Below are 23,186 nucleotides of genomic sequence, written 5' to 3'. Positions count from 1 at the left end.
CATAGTTTGACTTGCCTGAAATCATGAATTAGAATATTTAATTGGCTGTTTGGGGATTTTCAGACATAGGTTTGTTAGATTTTCGTGTGTGTTTGACTCCTGGAGTTTATTATGTGAGAAGTTAACTTTAGTATTTTGTGGTTTTAAGTGCCTGAAATCATAAATTATAATATTTACTTTGCTGTTTTGGGTTTTCAGACCTAGGTTTTTTAGCTTTTCATGGTTGTTTGACTCCTGGGGTTTACTATTTGAGAAGTTAACTTTAGTATTTTGTGGTTTTACGTGCCTGAAATCATGAATTAGAATAGTTAATTACATTTTTAGGGTTTTAAGACCTAGGTTTTTTAGATTTTCGTGTGTGTTTGACTCCTGGGGTTTATTATTTGAGAATTTAACTTTAGTATTTCGTGGTTTTACGTGCCTGAAATCATGAATTAGAATAGTTAATTAGCTGTTTGGGTTTTCAGACCTAGTTTTTTTGATTTTCGTGGGTGTTAGGTTCCTGGGATTTATTATTTGAGAAGTTAACTTTAGTATTTCGTATTTGACGTGCCTGAAATCATGAATTAGAATATTTAATGGGCTGTTTGGGGATTTTCAGACCTAGGTTTTTTAGGTTTTCGTGTGTGTTTGACTCCTGGGGTTTATTATTTGAGAAGTTAACTTTGGTATTTTATTGTTTTACGTGCCTGAAATCATGAATTAGAATATTTAATTTGCATTTTAGTGTTTTCAGACCTAGGTTTTTTAGATTTTCATGGATGTTTGACTCCTGGGGTTTATTATTTGAGAAGTTAACTTTAGTATTTTATGGTTTTACGTGCCTGAAATCATAAATTAGAATAGTTAATTACCTGTTTAGGTTTTTCAGACCTATGTTTTTTAGATTTTAGTTTGTTTTTGACTCCTGGGGTTTATTATTTGAGAAGTTAACTTTAGTATTTTGTGGTTTTACGTGCCTGAAATCATGAATTAGAATAGTTAATTAGCTGTTTGGGTTTTCAGACCTAGTTTTTTTGATTTTCGTGGGTGTTAGGTTCCTGGGATTTATTATTTGAGAAGTTAACTTTAGTATTTCGTATTTGACGTGCCTGAAATCATGAATTAGAATATTTAATTGGCTGTTTGGGGATTTTCAGACCTAGGTTTTTTAGGTTTTCGTGAGTGTTTGTTTCCTAGAGTTTATTATTTGAGAAGTTAACTTTAGTATTTTGTGGTTTTAATTGCCTGAAATCATGAATTAGAATATTTAATTAAATGTTTAGGGTTTTCAGACCTAGGTTTTTTAGATTTTCGTGGATGTTTGACTCCTGGGGTTTATTATTTGAGAAGTTAACTTTAGTATTTTATGGTTTTACGTGCCTGAAATCATGAATTAGAATAGTTAATTACCTGTTTAGGGTTTTCAGACCTAGGTTTTTTAGATTTTCGTGTGTGTTTGACTCCTTGGGTTTATTTTTTGAGAAGTTCACTTTAGTATTTTGTTGTTTGACGTGCATGATATCATGATTTAGTATAATTAATTAACTTTTTTGTTTTTCAAAACTAGTTTTCGTAGATTTTTGTGAGCGTTAGGTTCCTGAGATTTATTATTTTAGCATTTAACTTTTAGTCTTTCTTGTTTTACGTGCCTGAAATCATGCATTAGAATATTTAATTTGGTGTTTAGGGATTTTCAGACCTAGATTTTTCAGGTTTTCGTGAGTGTTTGTTTCCTAGAGTTTATTATTTGAGAAGTTAACTTTAGTATTTTGTGGTTTTACGTGCCTGAAATCATGAATTAGAATATTTAAATAAATTTTTAGGGTTTTCAGACCTAGGTTTTTTAGATTTTCGTGGATGTTTGACTCCTGGGGTTTATTATTTGAGAAGTTAACTTTAGTATTTTATGGTTTTACGTGCCTGAAATCATGAATTATAATAGTTAATTACCTGTTTAGGGTTTTCAGACCTAGGTTTTTTAGATTTTCGTGTGTGTTTGACTCCTGGGGTTTATTTTTTGAGAAGTTAACTTTAGTATTTTGTGGTTTTACATGTCTGAAATCATAAATTAGAATAGAATAGTTAATTAGCTGTTTGGGTTTTCAGACCTAGTTTTTTTAGATTTTCGTGGGTGTTAGGTTGCTGGGGTTTATTATTTGAGAAGTTAACTTTAGTATTTCGTGATTTGACGTGCCTGAAATCATGTATTAAAATAGTTAATTAGCTGTTTGGGTTTTCAGACATAGTTTTTTTAGATTTTCATGGGTGTTAGGTTCCTGGGATTTATTATTTGAGAAGTTAAGTTTAGTATTTCATGGTTTGACTTGCCTGAAATCATGAATTAGGATATTTAATTGGCTGTTTGGGGATTTTCAGACCTAGTTTTCTTAGGTTTTCGTGGGTGTTTGTTTCCCGGAGTTTATTATTTGAGAAGTTAACTTTAGTATTTTGTGGTTTTACGTGCCTGAAATCATGAATTAGAATAGTTAATTAGCTGTTTGGGTTTTCAGACCTAGTTTTTAAGATTTTCGTGAGTGTTAGGTTCCCGGGATTTATTATTTTATAAGTTAACTTTAGTATTTCATTGTTTGACTTTCCTGAAATCATTAATTAGAATATTTAATTTGCTTATTTGGGATTTTCAGACCTAGGTTTTTCAAGTTTTCGTGAGTGTTTGTTTCCTAGAGTTTATTATTTGAGAAGTTAACTTTAGTATTTTGTGGTTTTACGTGCCTGAACTCATGAATTAGAATAGTTAATTAGCTGTTTGGGTTTTCAGACCTAGTTTTTTAGATTTTCGAGGGTGTTAGGTTCCTGGGATTTATTATTTGAGAAGTTAACTTTAGTATTTCATGGTTTGACTTGCCTGAAATCATGAATCAGATTATTTAATTGGCTGTTTGGGGATTTTCAGACCTAGGTTTTTTAGGTTTTCGTGTGTGTTTGACTCCTGGGGTTTATTGTTTCTAGGTTTTTTAGATTTTTGTTGATGTTTGACTCCTGGGGTTTATTATTTGAGAAGTTAACTTTAGTATTTTATGGTTTTACGTGACTGAAACATTGAATTAGAATAGTTAATTAGCTGTTTGGGTTTTCAGACCTAGTTTTTTAGATTTTCGTTGGTGTTAGGTTCCTGGGGTTTATTATTTGAGAAGTTAACTTTAGTATTTCGTGATTTGACGTGCCTGAAATCATGAATTAGAATAGTTAATTAACTGTTTGGGTTTTCAGACATAGTTTTTTAGATTTTCATGGATGTTAGGTTCCAGGGATTTATTATTTGAGAAGTTAACTTTAGTATTTCATGGTTTGACTTGCCTAAAATCATGAATTAGAATATTTAAGTGGCTATTTGGGGATTTTCAGACCTAGGTTTTTTAGGTTTTCGTGGGTGTTTGTTTCCCGGAGTTTATTATTTGAGAAGTTAGCTTTAGTATTTTGTGGTTTTACGTGCCTGAAATCATGAATTAGAATAGTTAATTAGCTGTTTGGGTTTTCAGACCTAGTTTTTTAGATTTTCGTGGGTGTTAGGTTCCTGGGATATATTATTTGATAATTTAACTTTAGTATTTCATGGTTTGACTTGCCTGAAATCATGAATTAGAATATTTAATTGGCTGTTTGGGGATTTTCAGACCTAGGTTTTTTAGGTTTTCGTGGGTGTTTGTTTCCTAGACTTTATTATTTGAGAAGTTAACTTTAGTATTTTGTGGTTTTACGTGCCTGAAATCTTGAATTAATATTGTTAATGAGCTGTTTGGGTTTTCAGACGTTTTTTTTTAGATTTTCGTGGTTGTTAGGTTCCTTGGATGTATTATTTGAGAAGTTATCTTTAGTATTTCATGGTTTGACTTGCTTGAAATCATGAATTAAAATATTTAATTGGCTGTTTGGGGATTTTCAGACCTAGGTTTTTTATGTTTTAGCGTGTGTTTGACTCCTGGGGTTTATTGTTTGAGAAGTTAACCTTAGAATTTTGTAGTTTTACGTGCCTGAAATCATGAATTAGAATAGTTAATTAGCTGTTTAGGGTTTTCAGACCTAGGTTTTTTAGATTTTCGTGTGTGTTTGACTCCTGGGGTTTATTATTTGAGAAGTCAACTTTAGTATTTTGTGGTTTTACGTGCTTGAAATTTTTTTTTGTTCGGCATAGATGAAAGGTCCAATACCTCAGTTAAACTAAGAGGTTACATTTTGATATTGTTTGACAATTTACTGAATTTTAAGGTTTTCTTTAGTTTCAAAATGTTTTTGTCAGTCACCATCTTTAATCATTCACAAACAATACTGAAGAAAACCAATTTCCACTGTTTATCGACATTAAATTGTTAAGAAGGCTATTATTTCATTTTTAATTTTCATGTTTTTGATTTTATATTGATGAAGAATTTAAACACAACTTCAAATAGTTATTTTTTTTTGTTCGGCATATATGAAAGGTCCAATACCTCAGTTAAACTAAGAGGTTATATTTTGATATTGTTTGACAATTTACTAAATTTTAAGGTTTTCTTTAGTTTCAAAATGTTTTTTTCAGTCACCATCTTTAATCATTCACAAACAATACTGAAGAAAACCGATTTCCACTGTTTATCGACATTAAGTTGTTAAGAAGGCTCTTATTTCATTGAAATACGCATTTACATTTTAATTTTCATGTTTTTGATTTTATGTTGATGAAGAATTTAAACACATCTTCAACTAGTTATTTTTTTTTGTTCGGCATAGATGAAAGGTCCAATACCTCAGTTAAACTAAGAGGTTACATTTTGACATTGTTTGACAATTTACTAAATTTTAAGGTTTTCTTATGCAGGAGTCGGAACACACACACAAACACACAGAGACACACACACAAACATACACACATGTTACCAAAGTCCACATTATTGCACAGAAATACCAAATTCATAGGTTAGGTTAGCCTATGTACGCGCGTACATAGGCTAACCTAACCTATGATTTTGGTATTTCTGTGCAATAATATGGAATTTGGTAAAATGTGTGTATGTTTGTGTGTGTGTCTGTGTGTGTTTGTGTGTGTGTTCCGACTCTTGCATAATAAAACCTTAAAATTTAGTAAATTGTCAAACGATGTCAAAATGTAACCTCTTAGTTTAACTGAGGTATTGGACCTTTCATCTATGCCTAACAAAAAAAAATAACTAGTTGAAGATGTGTTTAAATTCTTCATCAACATAAAATCCAAAACATGGAAATTAAAATGTAAATGCTTATTTCAATGAAATAATGGCCGTCTTAACAACTTAATGTTCATAAACAGTGGGAATTAGTTTTCTTCAGTATTGTTTGTGAATCATTAAATATGGTGACTGACAAAAATAATTTGAAACTAAATAAAACCTTAAAATTTTAGTAAATTGTCAAACAATGTCAAAATTTAATCTCTTAGTTTAAATGCGTTATTGAATCTTTAATCTATGCCGAACAAAAAAAAAATAACTAGTTAAAGATGTATCTAAATTCTTCATAAATATAAAATCAAAAACATGAAAATTAAAAATGAAATAATAGCATTCTTAACAATTTAATGTCGATAAACAGTGGAAATTGGTTGTCTTCGGTATTGTTTGTGAATGATCAAAGATGGTGACTGACAAAAACATTTTGAAACTAAAGAAAACCTTAAAATTTAGTGAATTGTCAAACAATATCAAAATGTAACCTCTTAGTCTAAGTGAGGTATTGGACCTTTCATCTAAGCCGAACAAAAAAAAAATTCAGGCACGTAAAACCACAAAATACTAAAGTTAACTTCTCAAATAATAAACCCGAGGAGTCAAACACACACGAAAATCTAAAAAACCTAGGTCTGAAAACCCTAAACAGCTAATTAACTATTCTAATTCATGATTTCAGGCATGTAAAACCACAAAATACTAAAGTTAACTTCTCAAACAATAAACCCCAGGAGTCAAATACACACGAAAACCTAAAAAACCTAGGTCTGAAAATCCCCAAACAGCCAATTAAATATTCTAATTCATGATTTCAGGCAAGTCAAACCATGAAATACTAAAGTTAAATTCTCAAGTAATAAATCCCAGGAACCTAACATCCACGAAAATCTAAAAAACGTAGGTCTGAAAACCCAACTTAAACTTGCAAACACCAACCCGGACATGCAAACAAAAAGAATCAGACATGTAAACAGAGAAAGACAGGCACTTTAGACATTCAAACCAACAAAGGCAAATTCTTCGACTTGCAAACATCAGCCCAGGCCTTCCCCTTGAGGTAGATCCCGTTTATTTTCGATTCTGAGTATTTTTGGTTTTCCCTCCAAAATTAACCCCCCCCTCCCTTGCCCTCAGAAATGTGGGAACGAAGGGCTTCTGAGCCTTCCCCTTGATGCAGATCCCGTTTATTTTCGATTCTGAGTATTTTTGGTTTTCCCTCCAAAATTGACCCCTCCCCTCCCTTGCCCTCAGAAATGGGGGAACGAAGGACCTCTGAGCCTTGCCCATGAGACAGATCCCGTTTATTTTCGATTCTGAGTATTTTTGGTTTTCCCTCTGAAATTGACTCCCCCCCCCCCTCCCCGGCCCTCAGAAATGTGGGCACGAAGGGCCTCTGAGCCTTCCCCTTGATGCTGATCTCGTTTATCTTTGATTCTGAGTATTTTTGGTTTTCCCTCCAAAATTGACCTCCCCCTCCCCTGCCCTCAGAAATGTGGGAACGAAGGGCCTCTGAGTCTTCCCCATGAGGCAGATATCATTTATTTTCGATTCTGAGTATTTTTGGTTTTCCCTCCAAAATTGACCCCCTCCCTCTCCTGCCCCTCAGAAATGGAGGATCGAAGGACCTCTGAGCTTTGCCCATGAGACAGATCCTGTTTGTTTTCAATTCTGATTATTTTTGGTTTTCCCTCTGAAACTTACTCCCCCCCTCCCTCCCCTGCCGTCAGAAATGTGGGAACGAAGGCCCTCTGAGTCTTCTCTTTGAGGCAGATCTCATTTATTTTCGATTCTGATTATTTTTGGTTTTCCCTCCAAAATTGACTCCCCACCTCTACTGCCCCTCAGAAATGGGAGAACGAAGGGCCTCTGAGCCTTCCCCTGGAGGCAGATGCCCGTTTATTTTCGATTTTAAGTATTTTTGGGTTTACCACCAAAATTTACCCCTCCCACTCCTGCCCCTCAGAAATGGAGGAACGAAGGACCTATGAGCTTTGCCCATGAGATAGATCCTGTTTATTTTCGATTCTGAGTATTTTTGGTTTTCCCTCTGAAATTGACTCCCCCTCTCTTACGCTATAGTTTTTCCCCCTAATATACATAAAATCGCTCTTAACGCTATAGTTTTTTCCCCCTAATATACATAACAAAATATACGAATATAGAAGTTCGTTACGTAAGTTAGTTTGTAGGTTACGTATATTTATTACTAATAAAAACGTTCGTGATTAAAATTAAACAACTTTCGAGAAAGCCATTTAACCAAAAAAGTAAAACTAATATGCAAATTTCGTTTTAATTATTCATATACGGTGAGCCAAAATCAAAAACGGCATTATTTAACATTTGGAACAAGGCGAATATGAACAGTAAAGTATATGAAACGTTTTAGTTGCAAAATGGCCAACAGTGAAAATAAAGGTCAAAATTAAATAGAATATATCTCACAGAAAAATCATTTTAAAAGCACAATATATTTTTTTAGCAATTATATTTTAGAACTCTATTAGTTTTTCCTTTTGTAATATGGACCGATTTCAGAGGCAAGGCTATAGCGTTGCCTATAGTAAAGGCCATACGGCTCCAATGTTTTATTATTGATCATATTTTTTTCCCAGAGGCACTTCATATGGAAGGGGTCGTCGTAGAAAAAGGGGGCTCATTCGATTGGAAATCGAGAGTTCTAGTGCCCTTTTTAATAGCCGAAAGTGATTGTCGGGCAACTAGCCCCCCCCCCCCACGCCCATTATTCCCCCAACCACATCCAATCAAAATTTCTATGTAACCATTGTGTGTCAACGTAGTTGATTCCCAGATAGAAAATATGTTTTTGAGGAGGACACTCCCCTAAAACCCTCAGGGAAAGGGTTTTAAGTTATGCCCTGGGGGCATATAAGGTTTCTATAGAAGGCGTTGTCGTAGAAACTTCAAAAAAGGCTCATTCGATTGGAAATTTGAAGGGCCAGTGCCCCTTTTAATAGTCGAAAGTGATTGGAAGGGCAACTTGCCACACCCACGCCTATCATTCCCCCAAACAAATCCAATCAAAATTTTAAGATAGCTATTTTGTTCAGCGTAGTTGATTTCCAGATGGAAAATATGTTTTTGAGGAGGAGACTTCCCCATAAACCTCAGGGCAAGGGTTTTAAGTTATGCCCTGGGGACATATAAGGTTTTTATAGAAGGCGTTGTCATAGAAACTTCAAAAAAGACTCATTCGATCGGAAATTCAAAGGGCTAGCCCTTTTTAATAGTCGAAAGTGATTGGAGGGCAACTAGCCCCCCCCCCCCGCACGCCAATCATTCCCCCAAACACATACAAGCAAAATTTTGAGACAGCCATTTTGTTCAGCGTAGTTGATTTCCACATAGAAAATATATTTTTGATAAGTACACTCCCCCACAACTCTCAGGGCAAGCGTTTTAAGTTATGTCCTGGGGGCATGAGAGGTTTTTATAGAAGATGTTGTCTTAGAAACATCAAAAAAGGCTCAATGATTGGAAATTCAAAGAGCTAGTGCCCTTTTTAATAGCCGAAAGTGATTGTTGGGCAACACACACCCCTCTCACGCCCACCTTTTACCCAAACACATCCAATCAAAATTTTGAGATAGTTATTTTATTAACCGTAGTTTTAAGTTCTGGAAATTAGGTCTTTGAGGGTGACAAATCCCCCACAGTCCTCAGGACAAGGGTTGTAAGTTATGCCCTGGGAGCACAGACAACATTGTCGTAGAAACTTCAGAAAGGGCTCATTCGATTGGAAATTTAAGTGGCTAGTTCCCTTTTTAATATTCGAAAGTGTTTCTAAGGCAACTGACACCCCTTCCACACCCACCATTTCCCCAAACACATCCTACCAAAATTTTGATATAGCCATTTTGTTCAACGTAGTTGAAAGTTTTGGAAATTATATGTTTGAGCAGGACACTCCCCCCACAGTCTTCAGGGGCAAGGGTTATAAATTATGCCCTGAGGATATGTTTGTTTCTAATGGAGTGAATGCTCGTATAAACTTCAGAGAGGGCTCATTTGATTGGAAATTGAAAGTTCTAGTTCACTTTTGAAGCGTCAAAAGATATCGGAGGGTAACCAGTTCCCCCAAACCCTGTTTTCGCAAAAAAACCCTGTTTTTCCCCTATTGTTTGATAAAGGAGACATTACGAGATTCCTCTCTTCTCCTTTGTATAAAATTTATGTATATGTTTTTGTTAAATAAAGTCAAGTCAAGTCTCACTGTAAAAGTCTAAAACCTACTGCGTTATTGGCGCTTTGCTGAAAACCAATTTTATGACAAATAATTTCTTTTGTACTTAATATTTAAAATCAACATCAAAATTATAGTAACATTTTGAACTGATGAGCTTTCAGCAATTAATATCATTAAGCATCAAATATTCATTTTCATTTATTAGCTGTTTTTAGAGTTGTTGAAGACGAATATAGTTTCACTACAAACAAGTTTTTGGATACTGCCTCCTTTCCTAACTGTAAACAAAAACCAAAAGCCTACTGCGTCATTGGTGCTTAACTGAAAAAGAATTATATTTTAAATATTTTCTTCTACAGTTCTTACAGCATTGAAAATAAAAATAAAATTACAGTGAGATAAATTATTGAACTGATGGATCTTTCAACAATTAATAACATTATACATCAAATATTCAGTTTCATGTTGTTTATACTTTCCAAGACTGTTAAAGACACATATAGTTTTCAGTAAAGCGCCAATGACGCAGTATGTTTTAGACTTTTATGGTGAGAGAAGGAAGTAATACTCTAATTCTTGTTTGCAATTATTTTTGTTCATTTCAAGCTTGATTTCCATATTCATTTTAATTTTCCCTCGCTTGAAGATTTATTTATGCATTTATGTCAGCATTTATTGTGAGCTTGATTGTATTGACTGTCTATTTAATTTCCGTTTGTTTTAAGTTTAATTTATACTCCAATAGGAAAACATTTTTTTTTCGTTTTAAGCTTGACTTTCATGTTCAATTTAAGCATTAATCACATTAAGATCTATTTATTCATTTATATTATTACTTGTTGTATGTTTTTGCTATGATTGTTTATTTTAATTTCCATTCGTTTTGGGTTTCATTTATTCTTTAATAGAAATTTCTGGTCGTTTTGAGTTTGAATTTTAACAGGTAATTGTATCTACTGAGCTCAAATTTAAAATGATCTTTACTTCTCTTTGAAAGACTAATTTGGCGGAAAGTTTTTTTAATTAATCTAAATAAAAAGCCATTTTTGTGTGTTAAAAATAGAGAAGCGGCCTATATCCTTAGCACTTATGGCTGATTCAAAGATAAGAACATGAATTACCTGATAACCAGGAATAATTTACTTTCACAACTTTCAATTTTAAGCCGTGGGGGGGTGAATACTTGTTTTATAATAAGTATTTTAACATCACTTTTTGATTGAAAAGTGATGAAAATGCAGAAAGAGGCAAAAGATTGGATGTATAGTAGAAGCCTCTTAAGTCAAACCTCGTTTAGTCAAATTTTGAGCCAGTAAATTTATCGCACAACTTGATTGGCTTGTATATGAAAAATTTTAGCCAATTTAAAGAAAGAAACGTTCTCGAGTCACACCATTTCTTACAAGTAAACATTCTGTTTCTCCGTGTTTTCAGCTTAAAAATACCACGGATGTCCAGTTCCCTAGCTAATTGATGATTTACCTTTTCATTTTTCACAACCCGAACACGCCAGGTCTACGAAACCTTCAGCAAAAAGAAAGCCTTACTGCACTGTTAATGGCAGTCTTAGCTGAGAGAGATACGCTTGTCACAACTAGGAAATCATTCTTTGATGGAAAAGTGATGAAAATGCAGAAAAAGGTGGAAGATTGGATCTATAGAAGTTTATAGACCTCTTTTTACCACTGGCTCAAATAATCTGAAAGCGACCATATTGTATAACTATAAGTCGTATTTTGAAAGAAAAGAAAGTTTTGGTTGCGGTTTAAGTATTTTTAGGTTTTTTGCTACTGAGCAATTCAGGCGCATAAAATTATTGTCTCCTAATTTCAGGATTAAAGGATGAAGAGTGGAAACAAGTTCGCTCTATCTTAACCCCTGTATTCACTCTTGCAAAAATGAAACATCTATCAAAGTACATGGCAGAATGTGTCGAAAGGATGAGAGAAGTTTTAGAGGTAAATTGTCATGTTGATTCTAATTGTCATTTATTTTGTAAATTATTGGTACAGTTAAGTTTAAATCGAACTTTATTACACTTAAGGTGATTTCTAAGGCCATGTACAATTATATTAGACCCTTTTTCAAATATTTGCTTGGATTTGCTTGACTCTAACTTTGGTCTAGTTTTAGTGGGGATGTTTAATGTTTTCACAGAAAAATGCCAAAAATCTCGGAAAAACGAATCCAATAGTTTCGATTATTAATTCGATTTCTTGAACTATGTCCAGAAAAGTAATTTTCAAAATAGCGGCTCAGAGAACCAATTGACTAAAATTGACGGTCTTAATTTTGGATTTTGTCGTAGAACCAATAAGAAAACCGAAAGATCATTTTGTAAAGAAAATTCGAATATCATCAAATTCAGGGGTACGATAATATTTAAATGCAAAGCCTAGCTGATTCAGGCTTTCAGAATATTTTAGAAAAAGCTGGGGGAAAAATTAATAAAAAGTCCGTGTACTAGCATGCATTAAGTTTTAATCGAGCTGATTTACACTTTTTTGATCTGTAAGGCTAAACATATTCACGCCAGACACTTTATTTTAATTTTTTTTTCTTGAAGTGGCTTAACTCCAATTTTGGCCTGGTTCTGATTAGAATTTTGGCTCAGTAAATCCCTCAAATAAAGGGAAATCTAAAACAAGATGTCATCACAGGGATGTAAATTACTACAGGACAGGGGATAGTTACCCCCCCAGGCTTTTTTTACCTCTCAAGACCTAAATCCTCAATCACCTTTGAGTTTTTCCGCTCCCAGGGTTTTAAGAAAAACCAAAGTTTCAAAAGAGTTTTGAAGTTTCAAGTTGTTATAATTATATTTGTGATTAAAATTACATCATGTGTACGTTATATACCTTATTTCCATACTACAAGAAGTTACATATCACTCGATTTGGCTCAATCCCGTCCTCAATTAAATTTTCGTATTCCAACCAATTTTAGGCTGCAAAGCCGCATTAACTTCAGCTACGTTACAACAACTAATATTGCTTATTTACTTTTTTTATTGCAAACTTCTTTAGTTCCACTGATTGCCTCGATGCTCTACCTTTTTCCCAACAAGCCCTGCTGAGCAAAAACATTTATTTTATTTCAATGGCTAGCCAAAGAGCTGTCGGAGATCAGGCTTATCAAAGAAAAAAATTGTAGCGTATAATTGTTTTGTGTACAGAAGAAAATATTTCCTATCCTTTCTTCCATGCGAAAAACAGGCATTCCCTTTGCCCAAAACTATGTTTGATGCATAGTTTAATGCTTACCAAACTATGCAGAAAATGTGTTTCATTAAACAGTTCGTGGTAACGAACTGCACGTGAGGAGTGACCCGGCTCAATAGTAACCGAAACTTTAAAAATAGTAACCGTATTTTTATATCAATAGATACATTAGAAGAATCACATTTTTATCATGATTTCAAAAATATAAGTTTCAACAAGTTTATTCTTACCCATTAAAAGTAACGGGCATGAGAAAATTTACCATACTTTCGAAAAAGAGAGAAATACCCCCGAAAAGTCATAGAACCTCAATAAAAATCACACCATCAGATTCAGCGTATCAGAGAAGCCTACTGAAGAGGTTTCAAGCTTCTTTCTTCAAAAATGTGGAATTTTGTATTTTTTTGTCAGATGAAAGATCACGGATGCGTGTTTATTTGTTTATTTGTTTTTTGTTTCTTTTCCCCAGGGTTATCGTATCGATCCAGCTGTCCTAAAATGTCGCAGGAAGGCTCATTTGAACATAAATCAAAAGTCTTAGTGCCATTTTTAAGTGACCAAAACATGGACGGCCACTAGGCCCCCTCCCACGCTCATTTTTCCCAAAGTCACCCGATTAAAAGTTTGAGATAGCCATTTTGTTGTGCATGGTCGAAAATATAGTAACTATGTCTTTGAGGATGATTTAATCCCCCACAGTCCCCAGGGGAAGGGTTGCAAGTTATGAACTTTGCCCAATGTTTACATACAGTATTGGTTATTGGGAAGTATACAGACGTTTTCATGAGGGATTTTCTCTGGTAGTGGAGGTAGGGGTTCGGGGGTTACGTGGGAGGATCTTTCAACTAATTTTTTTTCAACTGAAAGTAAGGAGCAACTTCAAAACTTAAAACGAACAGAAATCATTACGTGTATGACTGGGTTCACCCCCTAGTCAATACCTCGCTCTTTACGCTAAAGTTCCTTTAGTCATTTCATAACAGCTATTAATTCTAATTAACGGCCTTTTTGATTAAGCGGTCATTCTTAAAGAATTGGAAAAAAAATTCGAACTTTAGCGTAAAGAGCAAGATATTGAATAGGGGGTGAACCCTCCAATATACGTAATAAAACAATACGAATATAGAAGTTCGTTACGTCAGTTAATTAGTAAGTTATGTATATTAATTACTAATTAAATAGCTCGTAAATAAAATTAAACAACTTCCGAGAAAGCCATTTAATAAAAAAAAGTAGCCTCTTCAGCCGGGCACTTTGTCTCGAAGGAGTTGTCGTAGAAAATTCAAAAAGGGCTCATTCAATTGGAAATTGGAGTGGCTAGTGCCCTTTTTAATAGTCAAAAGTGATTGGAGGGCAACAAGCCCTCCCCCACGCCCATCATTCCTCCAAACACATCCAATCAAAATTTTGAGATGGCCATTTTGTTCAGCGTAGTTGATTTCCAGATAAAATATATGTTTTTTAGGAGGACACTCCCCTAAAACCCTCAGGGCAAGGGTATTAAGTTATGCCCTGAGGGCATATAAGAAAAATGTTGGCACAATATACCATTTACTGTTTTTTCCTTTAAAGCAGGGCACTTCATATGGAAGGGGTCGTCATAGAGACTTCAAAAGGGGCTCATTCGTTTGAAAATCGAAAGTTCTAGTGCCCTTTTTAATAGTCGAAAGCGATTGGAGGGCAACTACCCCCCCACGACTATCATTCCCCCAAAGATATCCAATCAAAATTGCGAGATAGCCATTGTTTCAGCGTAGTTGATTTCCAGATAGAAAATATGTTTTTGAGGAGGAAACTCCCCCACAACCCTCAGAGCAAGGGTTTTAAGTTATGCCTTGGGGGACACATAAGGTTTTTATAGAAGGCGTTATCGTAGAAACTTCAAAACAGGCTTATTCGATTGGAAATTCAGAGGGCTTGTGCCCTTTTTAATAGTTGAAAGTGATTGCAGGCCAACTATTCCCCCCCCCCCACGCCCATCATTTCCCCAAACACATCCAATCGAAATTTTGATATAGACTTTTGTTGAGCGTAGTTTATTTCCAAATAGAAAATTTCTATTTGAGAAGGACATTTCTCTACTACCCTCGGGGCAAGGGTTTTAAGTTATGCCCTGAGGGCATAATAGAACGATGTTGGCACTATGTATCATTTATTATTTTTTTTTCCTCTACAGTAGGGCACTTCATATGGAATGGGTCGTCGTAGAGACTTCAGAATTGGTTCATTCGATTGGAAATTCAAAGGGTTAGTGCCCTTTTTAATTTTAGAAAGTGATTGGAGGGCAAATACCCCCCCCCCACGCCAATCATTCCACCAAAAATATCCAATCAAAACTGTGAGATACACATTTTGTTCAGCGTAGTTGATTTCTAGATAGAAATTATGTTTTGAGGAGGACACTCCCCCGCAACCCTCAGCGGAAGGGTTTTAAGTTATGCCCTGGGGGCATATAAGGTTTCTATAGAAGGCATTGTAATAGAAACTTCAAAAAAGGCTCATTCGATTGTAAATTCAAAGGGCTTGTGCCCTTTTTAATAGTTGAAAGTGATTGGAGGGTAACTAACCCCCCCCCCCCCCTCCGCACGCCCATCATTCAGCCAAACACATCCAATCAAAATTTTGAGATAGCCATTTTGTTCAGCGTAGTTGATTTCCAGATAGAAAATATGTTTTTGAGGAGGACTCTCCCCCACAAACCTCAGGGCAAAGGTTTTAAGTTATGCCCCGGGGGCATATAAGATTTTTATAGAAGGCGTTGTCGTAGAAAGTTCAAAACAGGCTCATTCAATTAGAAATTCAAAGGGCTAGTGCCCTTTCTATTAGTCGAAAGTGATTGGACGGCACCTAGCCCCCCCCCCACGCCCATCATTCCCCCAAACACATCCAATCAGAATTTTGAGATAGCCATTTTGTTCAGCGTGGGCTAGTTGATTTCCAAATCAACTAGCCCCCCCCCCCACACCCCCATCATTCACTCAAACACATCCAATCAAAATTTTAAGATAGCCATTTTGCTCAGCGTAGAAAATATGCTTTTTAGAAGGACACTCCCCCATAACCATCAGGGCAAGGGTTTTAAGTTATGCCCTGGGGGCATATAAGATTTTTATAGAAGGCGTTGTAGTAGAATCTTCAAAATAGGTTCTTTCGATTGGAAATTCAAAGGGCTAGTGCCCTTTTTAATAGTCGACAGTGGTTGGAGGACAAGTATCCCCCTCCCCCCCCCCACGCCCATCATTCTCCCAAACACATTCAATCAAAATTTTGAGATAGCCATTTTGTTCAGCGTAGTTGATGTCCAGGTAGAAAATATGTGCTTGAGGAGGACACTCCCCAACAACCCTCAGGGCAAGGGTTTTAAGTTATGTTCTGGGGTATATAAGGTTTTTATAGAATGGGTTGTCGTAGAAACTTCAAAAGGGGCTCATTTGAGAAATTCAAAGGGCTAGTGCCCTTTTTAATAGTCGAAAGTGATTGGAGGCCAACTACCCCCCCCCCACACCCATCATTCCTCCTAACACATCCAATCAAAATTATGAGATAGCCATTTTGTTCAAAGTAGTTGATTTCCAGATAGAATATATGTTTTTTAAGAGGACACTCCCCTACAAACCTCAGGGCAAGGGTTTCAAGTTATGCCCTGGGGGAATATAAGGTTTTTAAAGAAGGCGTTGTCGTAGAAACTTCAAAACAGGCTCATTCGATTGGAAATTCAAAGGGCTAGTGCCCTTTTTAATATTTAAAAGTGATTGGAGGGAACCTATCCCCCCCCGTCCATTATTCCCCCAAACACATCCAATCAAAATTTTGATATAGCCATTTTGTTCAGCATAGACTAGTGTATTTCCAGATACAAAATATGTTTTTGAGGAGGACACTCCCCGCAACCCTTAGGGCAAAGGTTTTAAGTTATACCCTGGGGGCATATAAGGTTCTTATAGAAGGCTTTATCGTAGAAACTTCAAAACAGGCTCATTCGATTGGAAATTCAAAGGGATAGTTCCCTTTTTTAATAGTCGAAAGTTATTGGAGGGCAACTAGCTCCCCCCACATCCCTCATTCCCCCAAACACATCCATTAAAAATTTTGAGATAGCCATTTTGTTCAGCGTAGTTGATTTTCAGATAGAAAATATATTTTTGAGGAGGATATTCCGCCACAGCCCGCAGGGCAAGGGTTTTAAGTTATGACTTGGGGGCATATAAGGTTTTTATAGAAGGCGTTGTCGTAGAAACTTCAGAAAAGGAGTCATTCGATTTGAAATTCAAAGGGCTAGTGTCCTTTTTAGTAGTCGAAAATGATTAGTGTTATTTTGTGTTGTTGTTGTTTAGACCAGGGTACTTCGTATCGAAGGATTTGTCGTGGGAACTTAGAAAGGGGCTCATTCAATTTAAAATAGAAAGGGCTGATACCTTTTTAATAGTCAAAAGTGATTGGAGGGCAACTAATCCCCTTTCACTCCCACCCACCCACGCCCACTCTCCCATTTGAACATTATGTTTAAAAACTAAATGTTGCCTTAAGATTAAATCAAACTGCACATTGATAATGCTAATTCCCAATAAGGCATCTCAATAGTATCCCAGGAACGACTGAGGGTATTATGTTCAAACTTTCGAGCCTACTTCTGCTCTTAAAATTTAACCAAATCAAAATAGCGTAAGTGTATCCAAGCTATCAAAGAAAGTAAACAGATTTTTTAGCGAATAGTATCAAGTTTTCCATTTCAGGTCAACTAGAGGAGGTATGAAACCAAATTAAACAGTACTATTTGTGTCCAGATTTTTAAAAGGGTGTATGTTGTTAAAAATTGCTGAAAATTTTTCCACAGCATACAAATAGCAAGCCAAACTATAAAGTCTTAAAAAACGAAAAGATTTAAAATGTTTTTTTCTTTTTCCCTGAAAAGACTATGTCAATATAAAACGAACAGAAATTAATTTAAAAAAAACTTTTTCTACAAAATAAGTGTTTCAAAGAAAAGTAAAGAACTCCATTAAACAGAAAATGAGAAAAAATAAAATCAAATAATCTAGCAAGCGTGAAACTACCACAAATCAGCATCAATAAATAAATGAAACCCAAAACGAACAGAAATTACAATAAATAACCGAGTCAAACTCCAAACGAGCAGAAATTAACATAAGTTAGGCGCAAAACCCCTATGCCTTCCCAAGGCCAGAACAAAATTGGCACTTTACTAAAAAAATACAAATGAATGTGCATCCTGAGTTTGATATACATATACTGATATTTAGTAATCTAAATGTTAAAATCATTTGATTTATTAAAGTTATACTAGTAAAAACATTTATATTTTATTCAGTAAAGTGCAAATTTTTGTCTGACCTTGGGGGGGGGTCTAGGGATTTGCGCCCAACTTATGTTAATTTCTGCTCGTTTTGAGTTTGAATCGGTTATTTATTGTAATTTCTGTTCGTTTTCGGTTTCATTTATTTATCGATGCTGATTTGTGGTAGTTTCACGCTTGGTAGATTATTTGATTTTATTTTTGCTTTTTTTTGTTAAATGGAGTTCTTTACTTTTCTTTGAAAAACTTATTGTGTGGAAAAAGTTTTTTTAATTAATATCGCATAAAGGCCATCGTCACAAAAAGATCTGTAAATTTCTGGGTGACAAACCGATAGCTTGTCCATTTTTTGAAGGTAGATTCTCGTAGTCTTTAGATACTGGTTATGGTCTGCTGCTGCGAAATAGTGAATCAAGCTGTTTACTGGTATTGGCTGGTGTAATTTTGAAGGTGAATGACTAATTACTGAGTTCAATTGATACTGATAGAACATCAAGCCGGTGACACATGTTAAATTTGTTCAAGAGTATTTTCACATTCCTTTCCCCAGGACAAATTGCGGAAACATCTGGATATCTGAAACTCAATACGTACATATTTTTGAAAACCATTATTGAAATAACTTCTGTTTCCACCAGAAATTATACATACAGAATTATACAAACAGAAATTATTCCATATTTGATAGGTATCAAAACTTCATAACTTGAATTGAAGTTATCAAGTATTTTGCAGTAGGTTGTATAGGGTGTATCAAGATAAGGCTAATTGTAGACAGAGAAAAGCCAAAACAGATAGTCTTAGTAATTGAGAGGCAAATGTTTAAATGGCTGGGGCATGGGTAAATGGCAGGAGTATGCATTACTCTCTTATTGGACACATACTTGTCAGGTTAGTTTTTGGAAAGGCATGCCTGCCTAGAGTCTTAGGCATGCTGATCGAGAATTCAAAAATGACATTTGACGCTGTCCCCTCTTCAGTGCTTTGCTCTTTACGCTAAAGTTTTGTTATCGTCTTAAAAAATAGAGTTGTGAGACAGAGTCAAACTTTAGCGTAAAGAGCGAGGCGTTGAGGAGGGGACAGACCCTTCCAAGTACTGAATAATTTCTGTTCGTTTTAAGTTTTAATGTCATTCCTTACTTTCAGTTAAAAAATAGCTTGCTTTTTTTATTTAATTTAAAGAAATATATAGAAGGTATGCAATCTCTTTAAACTGCGTGCAAAACTCGCTTATCGTCGCTGGTGATCCCTGGCATCTACCACCATCAATTATTAGTCCTAAGGCTGCCAACCGATAATTTTTTTTCATTTAATATATTCTGAACAGGACCATATCCAAGATTTTTATTGGGAATGGGTATTTTTGGGGAGAAAGGATTGCAAGAAAAATTAAAAAAAAACACATCAAATGTTTAACTATAAGCATTTTTATTACGTTTTGTGTATCTGAAAAAATTATGGGGGAGGGAGTCAAGTCTCTTTAAAAAAGAATAAAAAATACTCCCTCTGATTATAGGAAACCAACTCACTTAAGAAATGATAAAAATTAATTATTATGACTTCAAATTTGCTTGAATATTTTTTTTTATTTCGTTACATTTTTTAAGATTTACATTTTTTTACATTTACTGGAAATAATCTTGGTTTTTCCTGGAGGGAAGGGCTGTACCTACAGAGTCATATCCAAAAAATTTCAATTTTTGCTTTATATATTCAAAATTTTTCAATTTTTTTTAAATTGGTTCAAAGTATTTACACTAGAAATAATGTTGTTATGATCATATATATATGCAAAAAAAAAAAACGAATTGGAATGATAAAGATATAGTGTACTATTTTGCAAGACAGTTGATGCGTGAACAGTTGTATTATTTTGCAACAAAGATTTGCTGTGAAAAAGAAAATATCTTTCCGACAAAACTGAAGACAGTCTGTCCAACATCACGAAATAGAGTTAGTTCACTGTTGCTTCAAGAGATTCTTAGCATGTAGTTCTATTTCCACTTTATAAGATAACTTGAGGTTAGGTCGATACCTCTTACCTTAGACCTTAGTTCCGCCAGGGCCAGGTGTGGCGCATAGGGCGTCTACAAATCCTCACCAGACTTCTCGGAGTGGAGGTGTAGCAGTGATGTCGTCTCATTGCGGTCGAAGTGATAGTTCTGCTGTCCTAAAGTCGAGGTCGTACTGTTGTCTCAAGGTATATTTCGGTCGACCTCTTTTACGCCTCCCCTCTGGGCACCACTCTTATACGGTTTTTGGAAGTCGGTCCCCAGGTATTCGAATGACATGACCAAAGTAGGTCCATCTCTTTTGCTTCAGAAGATCGGTAATAAGAGGCTGACCAGTTTTTTGACGAACTTCTATATTCGTAACATTCTCCTGACACGGTATGTTCAGGATTCTTCTAAGGCACATATTCTCAAACGCTTGGGCACGCTTTTCCAGCTGTAAATTTTGTTTCCATCACTCGCTAGCGTAAAGGAGAATGGACATCACGTTACTGTTTAGAAGAGGTAGCTTTAAGCGTAGTGAGTATTCACTACTACGCCAAATTGCTTTTAGTTTGTTGTAAGCTGAAGTTGCTTGTCCTATTGTCCTTTTTATTGCACTTTTGATTTCGCCATCATGTTTAATACAACTCCCGAGGTATTTGAATTCCTGAACCTTTTGAATATCTTTATCCTTGCATCTCAGTATCAGCGGTGAGTTAGATATGGCTATACTCTTTGACTTATCCACGTTTACGGTCATTCCTACTTTCTCGGCCTTATCAATTATGGTGTCAAGTAGCAGCTGCAGTTGTTGTTTTACTTCTTCTAGGAGAACCAAGTCATCTGCGAAGTTGAGATCCGAGATCTGTCTGCTGCTAAACTTTATTCCACAACCTGATGATTGCCATAGAACGTAGTCCAGTATGATTAGAAACGAAAACGGAGAAGGAACGCATCCCTGTTTAACACCAGACATTATCCCAAAGAACCGTGTCTCCCTGTTTTCGGTTCTAACACAGAATTTGCTACATTCGTAAAGAGCTATTATAATTTTGACTAGTTTTTCAGATACTCCATATTACTTTAAAATCTTCCATAAAATACCTTGGTTAATAGATTCAAACGCTTTTTCAAAATTGATGAACAGTGGGTAGAGCTTTGTTTTTCATTCTCTAGAGTTCTCCACCATTAGTCTGAGGATGAAAATTAGATCGGAACAGAATTTACCAGGCTGGAATCCATACTGCTGGCATCACTAAGGCGCGAATCACGGGCTGCTCTTAGGCGATGCAATATGGCTGTGGCTAATAATTTTCTACGAACCGACGTTAGATTGATACCTCTCCAATTGCCACATATTAGGGCACCAACCCTTCTTTAAAAGTCTAACTAGAATTCATAAGGTAATTCTTGTACAAGTCCTTTCTCCTTTCTAACAAACATAACGCTTTTTCACTAATATTCTTAGCTGCAGTTCTAGCTTTCTTCCCTAAGACATCTTCAGCAACTTCACAAATTATTTTTCTAAAACTATTCCAACCATCTTCCACATTATCAAATTTTACACTCTTAAGTTTAGTATTCAACTGCTCCTGAAAAGTTTCCCTCAAATTCTTATCCTGAAGTCTACCAACATCATAACTTCCCGGAAGGTAGTTATCCTTCCGGTATTTCAGCTTTACATTAACCCTTGACACTACTAGATGGTGATCTTTACTCTTAACATTAATAACGGCACTCCTATATACCCTAGTATCTTGTATTGATCCTGCCAGTCTTCGGTTTACAATACCATAATAAATAAGGTTTGCTGTCTTACCATCATGTGAACACCATGTTAACTTATGAGCCTTTTTATAACCAAACACCGTAATGGTTATAACTAGATTGTTATACCTACAAAATTGCAAAAGTCTGTATCCATTACTGTTTTCTTTTCCTATACCAAATTTACCTATCCTAAGAAACCATCTATCCCTATTTCTACCAATCTGGGCGTTAAAACCTCCCAGTAAAAAAATCATATTTCTACCTGGGACTCTGTCTATTTGCTCCTGTAACTGTAAGTAAAATTCATCTGATTCACTAGTATTTCCGTTAGTCGGTTCTACAGGGGCTTATACTACTATAACTGATACTCTGAGCTTTTTAGTCATAAAATGAGCAATTAGTATTCTATTATTAATACCCTCCCAGCCTAATTAAGATTTAGCAGCTTCCTTATTCATTTTGAGCCCTACTCCCTATCTATGTCCCCATCCTTCCTACCTGAGTAAACAAATTCTATATCACCTAATTTAATATTTCCTACCCCTGGGATATGAGTTTCTGAAACTACTAATAAATCCAGTTCAAATCGTCTGAATTCGTCAGTCAAAATGTCAAGACGATAGTCATTTTTTTACGTCGTAACATTCCAAGTTCCAATTAAATGATTGAAATTATTTTCGCCTCAGGAAAAGCAATGATCCTGGATACCAGTGCAGGACGGGGATCACAAATCTTCTCAAGTCTACACTGAAGTGATTAAGCCGGCCTAGAACCGGACAGCAAGAAGTCCTTGGGACCTCCATGAATGGGGGCTTTGTGCAATCCTGGGCCTATCTTGGTCACAACATGGTTTTCAGCACTTGGCGATGCTCTTGTATCAACAAGAGTCGAAATCCTGCACAGACAATCTGAAGCCTATTACCTCCGACTCATTATATATTCATGCCTACAAATATTATGCTACTATGGGGAGGCAGTCCATAATAGATAAATTAGCTAGGAAGAGGTTTTTCAGCCCGAAAACGCCCATTAAAACAAACCAAGCCCAGAAGAATTATCCATTAGTCTGAACCCCGTGCGAATGCTGTGTCGTTTACTAGGCTATAATTTCCTCGAGGGTTGCCACTCGTCAAGTAGGAATAGAGTTGACCGCAATGTCCCCAGTCTTGCAAGTACCCTGAAAGGGTTGAGGCAGCCCTTTGCAGAGGCCGTTTTCCATAGACCTGGACCTTACGCCCTGTCGCAGTTATCCTCCTATAGAGGATCCTCCCGCAATGGTGTTCTGCATCACCATGCAATTTAACCCATTACTGGGAGAAGGTTTGTAACTCCTGGGACTTGTGGACAAACCAGTGGGTCCTTTTGAATGTATATTTGAGGGGCCTTCTTCCTCCTCCGCCTGTATTTATGACTCCGGGCGATGGTGCCCCAGTTTTTATTATGGACCCCAAGGGACAAGGTCCCCCCTTGTTCCGTACCTTCTGTGGAGGTACCCTA

The 23,186-nt window shown here is 35.7% G+C and overlaps 1 protein-coding gene across 1 annotated transcript in view; it reads left to right on the top strand.

Moving 5' to 3' along the window:
• LOC148953453 (cytochrome P450 3A8-like) overlaps positions 1 to 23,186 on the top strand; it is a 97,153-nt gene that overhangs the window by 5,770 nt on the left and 68,197 nt on the right. The window contains exon 2 of the mRNA XM_089088542.1: positions 11,224 to 11,348. Coding sequence (XP_088944668.1) covers positions 11,224 to 11,348 — 125 coding nt within the window. The remainder of the gene's footprint in view (positions 1 to 11,223; positions 11,349 to 23,186) is intronic.

Source organism: Artemia sp. Qi Xiang Cuo, chromosome 4 (genome assembly GCF_049724085.1).
Source record: "Artemia sp. Qi Xiang Cuo chromosome 4, ASM4972408v1, whole genome shotgun sequence".
Lineage (NCBI taxonomy): Eukaryota > Metazoa > Arthropoda > Branchiopoda > Anostraca > Artemiidae > Artemia > Artemia sp. Qi Xiang Cuo.
This window is presented reverse-complemented; position numbering and strand designations above follow the sequence as displayed.